The following is a 12,880-nucleotide window of genomic DNA, read 5'->3' as shown; positions in this document are numbered from 1 at the left end:
GTGATTCGCACCGCACTGCAGTGCAAATCACATCCGATCTCTGTGCGATTCGAGTTCAGCTATACAGATAGTATGGCTGAATTCGTGTCGCACCCGCCGCACCCGCCGCAAACTCGCACGGGACCCTTTTTTTGGTCCGCAGCAGAATCGGATCGCATGGGTGTTCACACCATGCGATCCAAGTTTGCAGATCGCACTGCGATATGCGAACTGATCTGGGGGTGTCATTAACATTTCACTGACACTCCCAGCAGTTCGCATAGGGCAGTGTGAACTGCCGCCGGGAGGCATGCGATGCGGGAACCCGCCGCGCATTCGTGGCGTTCCCGCATCGCTCCAGTGTGAACCCAGCCTAATAAGCGATCGTTTTTCTGATCGCTGTATTAGTGTCACAGGTGACGCTAGTTAGGCAGGTAGGTATTTAGGTTCGCCGCAGCTTTTTATAGCGCCAGGGACCCCCATATACTACCGCATAAAGCCCCCTGATTGCCCCCTAGTTAACCCTTTCACCAGTGATCACCATATAACTGTTACAGGTGACGCTGGTTGGTTAGTTATTTTTTTATAGTTTCAGGGCACCCGCCATTTATTACCTAGTCTCACTAGTGTACCCCTAAATTTAGGGGTGTCTACTTTCTAAAATGGGGTCATTTGGGGGGGGGGGGTTTGTGCCATCTTGGCATTTTATGGCCTTCAAAACTGTAACGCCCTTAGAAAGCCTGAAGGCGGTGCTTGGTTTTTGGGGCCCCGTACGCGGCTAGGCTCCCAAAAAGTCCCACATATGTGGTATCCCCGTACTCAGGAGAAGCAGCAGAATTTATTTTGGGGTGTCATTTCACATATGCCCATGGCATGCGTGAGCAATATATCATTTAGTGACAACTTTGTGAAAAAAAAAAAAAGTTTGTAATTTTCCCGCAACTTGTGGCAAAATATAAAATATTCCATGGACTCAACATGCCTCTCAGCAAATAGCTTGGGGTGTCTACTTTCTAAAATGGGGTCATTTGTGGGGGTTTTGTGCCATCTTGGCATTTTATGGCCTTCAAAACTGTAATAGGTAGTGAGAAGTGAACTCAAAAAATTACGCCCTTAGAAAGCCTGAAGGCGGTGCTTGGTTTTCGGGGCCCCGTACGCGGCTAGGCTCCCAAAAAGTCCCACATATGTGGTATCCCCGTACTCAGGAGAAGCAGCAGAATTTATTTTGGGGTGTCATTTCACATATGCCCATGGCATGCATGAGCAATATATCATTTAGTGACAACTTTGTGAAAAAAAAAAAAAAAAAAAAAAAGTTTGTAATTTTCCCGCAACTTGTGGCAAAATATAAAATATTCCATGGACTCAACATGCCTCTCAGCAAATAGCTTGGGGTGTCTACTTTCTAAAATGGGGTCATTTGTGGGGGTTTTGTGCCATCTTGGCATTTTATGGCCTTCAAAACTGTAATAGGTAGTGAGGCGTGAAATCAAAAATTTACGCCCTTAGAAAGCCTGAAGGCGGTGCTTGGTTTTCGGGGCCCTGTACGCGGCTAGGCTCCCAAAAAGTCCCACATATGTGGTATCCCCGTACTCAGGAGAAGCAGCAGAATTTATTTTGGGGTGTCATTTCACATACGCCCATAGCATGTGTGAGCAATATATCATTTAGTGACAACTTGTCATTATTCAATCGCTTGAGGCAAAAAAATAAAATATTCAATGGGCTCAACATGCCTCTTATCAATTTCCTTAGGGGGTCTACTTTCCAAAATGGGGTCATTTGGGGGGGTTTTGTACTGCCCTGTCATTTTAGCACCTCAAGAAATGAGATAGGCAGTCGTAAACTAAAAGCTGCGTAAATTCCAGAAAACGTACCTTAGTTTGTAGATGTGACAACTTTTGCGCAAACCAATAAATATACAATTATTGACTTTTTTTTTACCAAAGACATGTGGCTGAATACATTTTGGCCTAAATGTATGACTAAAATTGAGTTTATTGGATTTTTCTAATAACAAAAAGTAGAAAATATCATTTTTTTTCAAAATTTGCGGTCTTTTTACGTTTATATCGCAAAAAATAAAAATCGCAGAGGCAATCAAATACCATCAAAAGAAAGCTCTATTTGTGGGAAGAAAAGGACGCAAATTTTGTTTGGGTACAACATTGCATGACCGCGCAATTACCAGTTAAAGCAGCGCAGTGCCAAAGTGTAAAAAGACCTCTGGTCATTTACCAGCAAAATGGTCCGGTCTGAAAGTGGTTAATTAGTAAACAGAGTCCACCTGTGTGTAATTTTATCTCAGTATAAATACAGCTGTTCTGTGAAGCCCTCTGAGGTTTTTTTAGACAACCTTAGTGAACTAACAGCATCATGAAGGAACACACCAGACCGGCAGGGGCGGACTGACCATTCGTGCATTCGGACGCCGTCCGAGGGCCCGTGGCCAGTAGGGGGGCCGTGAGAAGCTCCTATGCTGCTGGCAGTGCTGCGGTGGAGCCGTTCTGCCGCTGCGGGGGGGGGGGGGGCGGCCAAGACACAGCATCTCCCCTGCACCTCTAGCTTTCAGTTCAGTACGGGCCCGGGAGATGGGAGGCGGCGATCGAATATGTCGTTACAGCGGCATCTCCCTCGGGCTTGTTTCTCCATTACAGTGTATAGAGTGGAGAGGGGAGGGGCCTCTGACCTGGGCAGCTATAAGTTTGATTCTTCTGTGAGTTGCTCGGCTTGTACACTGTTTCCGACTGCTGCCCGGGTCAGAGGCTCCTCCCCTCTCCACTCTATACACTGTGAAGGAGAAATACAAGCCCCAGGGAGATCCCGCGGTCCACAGGCACCATAGAGCTGCCGATTGCCACCTCCCCGTGCTGGGGGTTGGATGTGCACAGCCAGGTACAGGGGAACCTCGGGGGGGTTAAGTCTGGGGACCCTGAAATATGGAGGGGGGCTCTCTGGGGACCCTGAAGTATGGAGGGGGCTCTCTGGGGACCCTGAAGTATGGAGGGGGGCTCTCTGGGGACCCTGAAGTATGGAGGGGGGCTCTCTGGGGACCCTGAAGTATGGAGGGGGGCTCTCTGGGGACCCTGAAGTATGGAGGGGGGCTCTCTGGGGACCCTGCTGTATGGAGGGGGGCTCTCTGGGGACCCTGCTGTATGGAGGGGGCTCTCTGGGGACCCTGATGTATGGGGGAGGCTCTCTGGGGACCCTGATGTATGGGGGAGGCTCTCTGGGGACCTTGATGTATGGGGGAGGCTCTCTGGGGACCCTGATGTATGGGGGGCTCTCTAGGGACCCATTATGGGGGGCTCTTTGTGGACCCTGATGTAAGGGGGATCTCTCTGGGGACCCTGATGTAAGGGGGATCGCTCTGGGGACCCTGATGTAAGGGGGCGATCTCCGGGGACCCTGATGTAGGGGGGCTCTCTGGGGACCCTGATGTAAAGGGGGGCTCTCTGGGGACTTGTTTACATCGGAAGACCCCCATTCTGCCTTTGTTGGAAACAATAGTCGGGGCCCGCCGGACCCGCTGATTAGCTCTCGGTGTGTCCAATCAAACAGTGCGCAGACCCGTAAGTGCAGAATCATGTACCTGTATGGGATTCTGCTCACAGGAGACGCAGCCCCGCAGTAAATGTACGTGGTTAATGTGAGTTTATTTTTCTTTATTTTCCTAACTCTTTAAACCTTTATTTTGAACATACAGTAGAGAAATTCTGTCACCAATGCATATGATGCACCAGTGCAATATATACGTGGTGCTTTGTGAGGGTGTGGCTTGTGTTTGGGTGGGAACAAAGGGGGCCCCATGATCCCCTATTGCCCGGGGGCCCCATGAGTTGTCAGTCCGCCACTGCAGACAGGTCAGGGATAAAGTTGTGGAGAAGTTTAAAGCAAGGTTAGGTTATAAAAAAAAAATCCCAAGCTTCCAAAACTGAAAAGAGTATGGCACCTATGGTAACTGACATGCCAGGCAAGGAGAGCATTAATCAGAGAAGCAGCCAGGAGGCCCATGGTAACTCAGGGAGATCCATGGCTCAGGTGAGACAATCTGTCCACAGGGCAACTATTAGTCGTGCAATCCACAAATCTGGCCTTTATGGAAGAGTGGCAAGAAGAAAGCCATTGTTGAAAGAAAGCCATAAGAAGTCCCATTTGCAGTTTGCAAGAAGCCATGTGGAGGACACAGCAAACATGTGTAAGAAGGTGCTCTGGTCAGATGAGACCAAAATTTAACTTTTTGGACTAAAAGCTAAAAGCTACATGTGGTGGAAGACTAACACTGCATAGTTGCCAACATTGTAAAAAAAAAAATTGGGACACTTTTTTGGCAGTAGGCGGAGTCGTGGTATAATTAGGGGGCGGGGCATGCTTTTATGTGTGGCATAGGAAAAGGTAAAAATGCAATGCGTGAAGCACGCCATGGGCGTGGTTTACATAAAATAGCGGGCGTGGCTTACATGGGGCGTGGCTCAAAGGGGTGTGGTTAGAGTCTGAGATGAATGCGGGATGGAGAGGGAAAGGAGGGGGGGAGAGGGAAAGGAGGGACAGCAGACCCCCAATCCCACAGCACAATAGCAATATGTGCTTTCCAGAGTTTGACAATCAGCAGATAAAGATACTCCAAATACCTGGTGTTGGCGCTTCAATCATTCCGGCACCATGATTGTTATGGTGTCAGGATGATTGAAGCGCATTATTTCTATTATTACATTGTAATATGAAATGAAATCATTCAACTCACCATAATGTAGAATCAGTGGGAGCCATGACCGCGTCACTAGCCACGTTGCCTGCCACTAGATGCCATCAGGTGTACCAAGCGGAGTCTGTCCTTACATCAGGTGCCCCATCAGAGGTACCTTCCTCACATCTGTGTCCATCAGCGGAGCCCCTCCTTACATCTGGTGCCCCTCTGACATCCACAGACCGCCCCCCCACATACTCCACAGACCGGCCCCCACATCTCCAGACTGGCCCCCGACATCCACAGACTGGCCCCTCACATACCACTGGCCCCCGACATCCACAGACTGGCCCCCGACATCCACAGACTGGCCCCCAACATACCACTGGCCCCCGACATACCACAGACTGGCCCCCACATCCACAGACTGGCCCCGACATCCACAGACTGCCCCCACATCCACAGACTGGCCCCCGACATCCACAGATGGCATCAGGTGTACCAAGTGGAGTCTGTCCTTACATCAGGTGCCCCATCAGAGGTACCTTCCTCACATCTGTGTCCATCAGCAGAGCCCCTCCTTACATCTGGCGCCCCTCTGAAATCCACAGACCGCCCCCCCCACATACTCCACAGACTGGCCCCCGACATCCACAGACTGGCCCCCGACATCCACAGACTGGCCCCCAACATACCACTGGCCCCCGACATCCACAGACTGGCCCCCGACATCCACAGACTGGCCCCCGACATACCACTGGCCCCCGACATCCACAGACTGGCCCCAGACATCCACAGACTGGCCCCCGACATACCACTGGCCCCCAATATCCACAGACTGGCCCCCAACATCCACAGACTGGCCCCTGACATACCACTGGCCCCCACATTCACAGACTGGCCCCCGACATCCACACAGTGACAGACTGGCCCCCGACATCCACACAGTGACAGACTGGCCCCTGACATCCACAGTGTAACAGACTGGCCCCCGACATGCCGCCGTTGCCGCGCGGAGACATTTAACTGTGGCGCCGCCCACTGCACTTTACACACACACACACACTGGCAGCGGGGGTGGGCGGCTCCACAGGTACTCTATTGTAGACCAACTTCTGGTCCTCTTAAAAATGGCCGCCGGCGGAGACATTGTCTCCGCCGGCCGCGGCCCTCTAGCGGCCAGCAGCTAAAAACCGGGAAATTCAATTTCCCGGGACAAACCAAATTTCCCGGGACATTTCCCGGGACAAAATTAATTCAGGACAAATGTCCTAATCCCGGGAATGTCCCGGGAAAATCGGGACAGTTAGCAACTATGACACTGCACATCACCCTGAACACACCATCCCCACTGTGAAACATGGTGGTGGCAGCATCATGTTGTGGGGGTGCTTTACTTCAGCAGGGACAGGGAAGCTGGTCAGAGTTGATGGGGAGATGGATGGGGCCAAATACAGGGCAATCTTAGTAGAAAAGTTAGAGTCTGCAAAAGACTTGAGACTGGGGCAGAAGCTCACCTTCCAGCAGGACAATGACCCTAAACATACAGCCAGAGCTACAATGGAATCGTTTAGATCAAAGCATATTCATGTATAGAATAGCCCAGTCAAAATCCAGACCTAAATCCAATTGAGAATCTGTGGCAAGATTCACTTAAATCTGTCCAAACAAGAGTCTAATAGACATTCCGGGTATGATAAAATGTGAAATATTAAATCATAAATTATAATATATATATACATATAAATAATTATAACAAATAATAATATAATAAAAATGATTCAAAAATGTAATCAAATCAAAAACACTGAAATATGCTGAGTTGCAGAATTGTCACTGTCATTACTTTTAGTGTTTGATGACGAATTTCCCCACAAATCACTATTGCTCAATTCTCCATCCAATCTGACAGAGCTTGAGCTATTTTGCAAAGAAGAATGGGCAGAAATGTCACTCTCTAGATGTGCAAACCTGGTAGTGACATTCCCAAAAAGACTTGCAGCTGTAATTACAGCAAAAGTTGGTTCTACAAAGTATTGACTCAGGTGGGCTGAATACAAATGCACGCTTTTCACGTATTTATTTTCAAAAAACATATTTCATTTTCCTTCCACTTCACAATTATGTGCCACTTTGTGTTTTTCTATCACATAAAATCCCAATAAAATACATTTACATTTTTGGTTGTAACATGACAAAATGTGGACAATTTCAAGGGGTATGAATATTTTTCAAGGCACTGTAAGGCCCCTTTCACACTGTCAAAGCGTTCAGGTCCGCCTGTCAGTTTTGATTACAAACCTGAATGGGTGCTCCATGCTGGTCTATGGATCGACGGATGTCAGCGATGACATGTCCGCTGACATCCGTCCCAGTCCCATACGCTAAAAGCAGATGGATGGCCCTACGTCTGGATCCATCGCTATCGGATCGGGTCAGATCTAATGAAAACGGACATGCTGTCCGCTTTCATCCGATCTCTCCATGGAAACCAGTGACACTCGACAAGCCCCTCCCCGCTCAGTGAGCAGAGATGGACCTGTCATCCGCCGGCTCAGCGGAGATCAACAGAGAGATCTACTGAGTCGGTGGACAAAGGCGGACTCCGTGGAAGCGGATCCACCTCGTGGGAATGAGGCCTAAGTGTTTCCTCCTGGGTTAAGTGGTAGAGATTACAAATTCTTAATGTTTTAATTCTGGGCTGGTACTGAAAGGCAAAAATGAAAAAAAGAAAACCTTAACCTCCCTGGCGGTATGACTCGCCTTCACTTCACGTCTAAACAAGAGTCTAATAGACACATTGGGTATGATAAAATTTGAAATGGATAGATAGATAGATAATAAAAAACTATAATTAATTATAACATATAATAATCATAAAAAATATTCAATAATGTAATCAAATCAAAAACACTGAAATATGAGTTGCAGACTTGTCGCTGTCTTTACTTTTAGTGTTTGATGACGAATTTCCCCACAAATGACTATCGCTCAATTCTGCAAGTGATTCTAATTTATTATCACTGTTCTAGCTGGTCTATAACCACTTTTGATGTAAATTGACATTTTTCGGTTGCTATGGACAATCTCCAGTTTCCAGGCATAAACAATAGTATTTATAATATAAAACTGCATGCAGGACACTGGACAAACCACTAGGGACAAAGGGGATGTGAAATTATTTGATACAGTACTGTAATCTGTAAGATTACACTATATTGTATCTATACTGTGTTTTTTACTTTTTGAATTTGGCGCCGAACTCCGCCCCCGTGCGTCGCAACGTTCGCAGGGAATGGAGCCCAGCACTGTGATAGATCGAGCGAGACATGGCGGCTCGCAGATCACAGCGGGGAGACATCACTGGATCCAGGGGACAAGGTAAGTAACCCCTACATGGATCCTGCGATGGGATCCCTAGTCTGGCTCGGAAATACCTCTTATAGTAATGAAATATCACCCCGAGCCAGACTCGGGAATACCGCCAGGGAGGCTACGAATCCTGATAGATTCAGACTAGTGTTTTCCCACTGGAGGACTATTCTTCCCTTATACCAGAAATAGCTCTTTTGTGGTCATTTACTAAGGTATAGAGAATGTCTATTTAAAAAAGTGATGTGCATTTAGCTTAGTGAATAAAGCACATTTTGAATACTCTATCATGTGTAAAGGAAGTAAAATACAGGGTTAACAAAGGGAAGAAACACACCAATATAGGTTAGAGAGTGCTGCTCACCCCCAAAGCATTCCCCATTTTCTAACTTTTGGGGAGCATTCCCCATTCTGTAAAATACAGGGTTTTCCTTACACAGGGAAGTTGATTTACTTAACCCCCCTGACGGTATTCCCGAGTCTGACTCTGGGTGGATTTTTCATACCAAAAGCGGTATCCCCGAGTCAGACTCGGGACTGCATCGCTGGATCCAGGAGGAGGTTTACTTACCTTCTCCCTCGGATCCAGCGTTGTCTCCCCGCTGTACGAGCGAGCCGTGTCTCGCTCGATGCATTACATCGCCGATCTCCGTGCCCTGCGAGCGTTGCGACGCACGGGGACGGAGATCGGCGCCAAATTCAAAAAGTGAAACAAACAGTAAACATACAGTATAATGTAATCTTACAGATTACATTGCTGTATGTAAATATTTCACATCCTCGTTGTCCCTAGTGGTCTGCCCAGTGTCCTGCATGCAGTTTTATATAATAAAAACTGTTCTTTATGCCTGGAAACTGGAGATTGTCCATAGCAACCAAAACTGTCACTGTACATCAAAAATGATTTTAGACCAGCTAGAAAACAGCGATAATAAATTGGAATCACTCGCAGAATTGAGGTATAGCGATTTGTGGGGAGATCCGTCATCAAATACTGAAAAGTAATGACAGTGACAATTCTGCAACTGAGCAAATTTCAGTGTTTTTGATTTGATTACATTATTGAATAATTTTTATTATTGTTATATTATTATTTGGTACAATTATTTATAATTATTTATTATATTATAATTTATGATTTAATTTTTCAATTTCAGTTATCATACCCGGGATGTCTGCTAGACTCTGGTTTGGACAGATTTAAGAGAGTTATTCCTAAGAATTGCAGGACTACAATATAAAACGCCAAATTTTCATGCAAAATAATGGTACCGCTTTTAGCACCTAAAATCCGAAATAATCGTACCGCCAGGGAGGTTAAGGCAATATACTGTGCACTACTAGTGCAGTTGCTCTGCAAAATGCAGTTATTTTTATTTTCCTTGCATGTTCCTCTCAGATCTAGAGCAACTGCAGTTAAAGTTCACTTGCAGTGCACAGACTATTTGCCTTTAGTAAATCAGCCCTATAGTAAGATGGCTGGAGTAAATGCAGTTTCCATTTATTCACTAAGCTAAGGGAACATATACTTTTCTGGGTGCTCTTTTAACCCCCCTGACGGTATTACCGAGTCTGACTCGGGGTGGATTTTTTATACCAAGAGCGGTATCCCCGAGTCAGACTCGGGACTGCATCGCTGGATCCAGGAGGAGGTTTACTTACCTTCTCCCTCGGATCCAGCGTTGTCTCCCCGCTGTACGAGCGAGCCGTGTCTCGCTCGATGCATTACATCGCCGATCTCCGTGCCCTGCGAGCGTTGCGACGCACGGGCACGGAGATCGGCGCCAAATTCAAAAAGTGAAACAAACAGTAAACATACAGTATAATGTAATCTTACAGATTACATTGCTGTATGTAAATATTTCACATCCCCATTGTCCCTAGTGGTCTGCCCAGTGTCCTGCATGCAGTTTTATATAATAAAAACTGTTCTTTATGCCTGGAAACTGGAGATTGTCCATAGCAACCAAAACTGTCCCTTTACATCAAAAATGATTTTAGACCAACTAGAAAACAGCGATAATAAATTAGAATCACTCGCAGAATTGAGCGATAGCGATTTGTGGGGAGATCCGTCATCAAATACTGAAAAGTAATGACAGTGACAATTCTGCAACTTTTAATTTTTATTATTGTTATATTATTATTTGGTACAATTATTTATAATTATTTATTATATTATAATTTATGATTTAATTTTTCAAACTTTATCATACCCGGGATGTCTGCTAGACTCTGGTTTGGACAGATTTAAGAGAGTTATTCCTAAGAATTGCAGGACTACAATATAAAACGCCAAATTTTCATGCAAAATAATGGTACCGCTTTTAGCACCTAAAATCCGAAATAATCGTACCGCCAGGGAGGTCAATAAAACAACTCCATTGAGTAGAGTTTGTGCATCAAGGTATTGAGCAAATGTTGGGAATGTAAATAACGAGTGGAAATATCATGTCATGTGCATCACCACATAACCATTACATTGGAGGCTGTAGGCACACAACCTTAGGTGTCCAAAGCAACACCCCTCTGTTAGGATCTTTTTTACACAGAATATTTTTTGTAAATGACTGATCCTAACCTGTCTTAGAATATTGTTACAATGTGTAATATTATACATTCATGTGAAATTAGCTTTAGTTAAAAGACTGCATTTTCCTCTGATAATAGACAAATTTTGCTTGATAATTATACAGGGAAAGACCCCTCTTAAAGTGTAAGTAAACCCCCCTCATCGTTTTTAGCCAAGGAAGCTGCCATCTTTGCCTGTGTTTAATCTAAAACTACCATGATGCTGCACATGTGATCAGTCATGACACCAGCCATTGGATGGTTTAACAGTTTGATTGAGAGCACAACCAATGGGAGTGTTACATTGCCCTGGAAATGAAACTGTTTTATGAATGTGTTTACATTCGCTTTAACTTTGCCACCTATAGTAGTGGCCTAATGTGCCCTTTGCATCCAATTCTGGCACCAAATTTACATAAAGAGACCCACTGCTGTAACTACTGAATTGAATCATATGCTTTATTGGTGCTTTAATAGGGCAAAATCCAATACATTCTGCACAGTTTCAGCAAAGCTGGAAATACAGAAGTTTACATTAAATATTAAAATTATTCTGTATGAATGAGGGATATATTGTAACTAAATTATCTGTACAAATACAGAAGGTGAAGCTGTAATATTAAAAAATACAGTACTAGTGTAGATATTATTTAATATTAACTTATTTATTGTAATCTGCAGCAACTTACCTGCATACTCCACAAGAACAGCCAATGCAATAAAAAAGAGTAGCTTCATTTGTGCTGGTATATCTGGTCCTGAATATGAGCTGAATACCTTATCAGACCAAAAATGCAGAAATCTTCTCTTACAGCTGACCTTATAGATAAGGGGGTGGGAGCAAACCATAAAGTAGGCTGAATGATAGGAGATTGCAAAAAGTAATCTGATGCAAAAACACCAGGGCTGTCCTAATTGGCCAAGGCTGACTTACCTTTTTAACTTGTTTGGTGCCCACTTCCTGTCAGTCGGTTGGTAATTTCACAACAGCCTTCAGTTAATAAAAATGTACACGGTGTGCAGTTTTTAACATAGGAATGTGACTGATCGGACCAAGTGTCCCTGTTCACACGTCAAAGAGAGAACTACCTTACCCCCAGGTCACACTGCTTGCATAACCTGCAAATTTTAAAACAATGTGCTTATATTACATTTTTTAATAATATTAAGCTGTGTATGACACTCGAAGGCTTATTAAGCTGTGCAGAATGCAGTGGGCTACATTACCAAACAATCAAAACACGTTTTCCTATTATTCTGACTGCAATAACCTGAGTGTGAGAAGTTCAATTATATCTAAACCAAAAAAAAATATTATGTTGCAGCTTACCAGTTCTTAGTGGTTTGGCTGCATTGGTTTCCTTTTTTTCTAAGAACATTTTCAGCGGGTACAGAAGATACTTTTTGATCTCAAAGTGCCATTGTGACTTTCTGTGAGCTGAAAAAACAACATAAACATCCTTTATATTCTTTGCGTAAACTACTACTCTCATCAATCCCCTATGTGCTGGAAATGAACAAAGGCGGATGTTTGAAGTCCAGCCTGTGTGACAACTACTATCATAGATACTGTGGAGAAAATATTATAACAACAAACGGACAGGAAGCCTATTATTTGCAGGTTACTAGGTCAAACAAACCTGAAAAAATGAAACCAACTGCAGCTATCTCATCTGAGGACTGGTATTTTGCAACACATAAAAACATATTATGTTTAGATACTTCATTTAAATATAATTTTTTTTTTTTTTACTTACTATTGCTAAATATGGATTAATAATTGTATACATCAAAAAGGATTGCTTTTTTCTTGTCAGACAATTAAACTATATTTATTGAACAGAATAAGGTGTGCAATCTACAGTATATACAGTCTTCCCTACACTGATGAGTGATAAGCACTCCAAGCTGCTGTGTCTCAGTTTGTTGAATTGTGGGGTCTTGAAGAGCTAGTAAGCTTTGTGTATAACTATTGTACAGAAGTCATTTTCCACTTTGGTGGTTATTTACATTTTTTTTACATTCAATTAAAGGGTTAGTTCACCTTTACCAAAAACTGCCTAAGCAGGTACTGTAAAGGGTGCCTAATAAAAACAAGCTGTGCAGCTATGACCATTATTTAACCACTTAAGCCCTGGGCCAATTTGCAGCCAAAGGACCAGGCCCATTTTTGTGATTCGGCACTGCGTTGCTTTAACTGACAATTGTCGTCCGACGTGGCTCCCAAACAAAATTGGTGTCCTTTTTTCCCCACACATAGAGCTTTCTTTT

The 12,880-nt window shown here is 44.5% G+C and overlaps 1 protein-coding gene across 1 annotated transcript in view; it reads right to left on the bottom strand.

Moving 5' to 3' along the window:
* The window catches only part of LOC143982407 (uromodulin-like), a 64,537-nt gene extending 53,084 nt beyond the window's left edge, over positions 1-11,453 (bottom strand). Inside the window, exon 1 of the mRNA XM_077481077.1 lies at positions 11,299-11,453. Within this exon, the coding sequence (XP_077337203.1) occupies positions 11,299-11,347 (49 nt within the window). The 5' untranslated portion in view covers positions 11,348-11,453. The remainder of the gene's footprint in view (positions 1-11,298) is intronic.
* Positions 11,454-12,880: the final 1,427 nt, after the last annotated feature.

The sequence above is a fragment of the Lithobates pipiens genome, unplaced genomic scaffold (assembly GCF_037356315.1).
Source record: "Lithobates pipiens isolate NorthernLeopardFrog02 unplaced genomic scaffold, aLitPip1_a1.2 Scaffold_16, whole genome shotgun sequence".
Lineage (NCBI taxonomy): Eukaryota > Metazoa > Chordata > Amphibia > Anura > Ranidae > Lithobates > Lithobates pipiens.
Note: the sequence above shows the minus strand (reverse complement) of the source record. Positions and strands in the feature narration are given on the sequence as shown.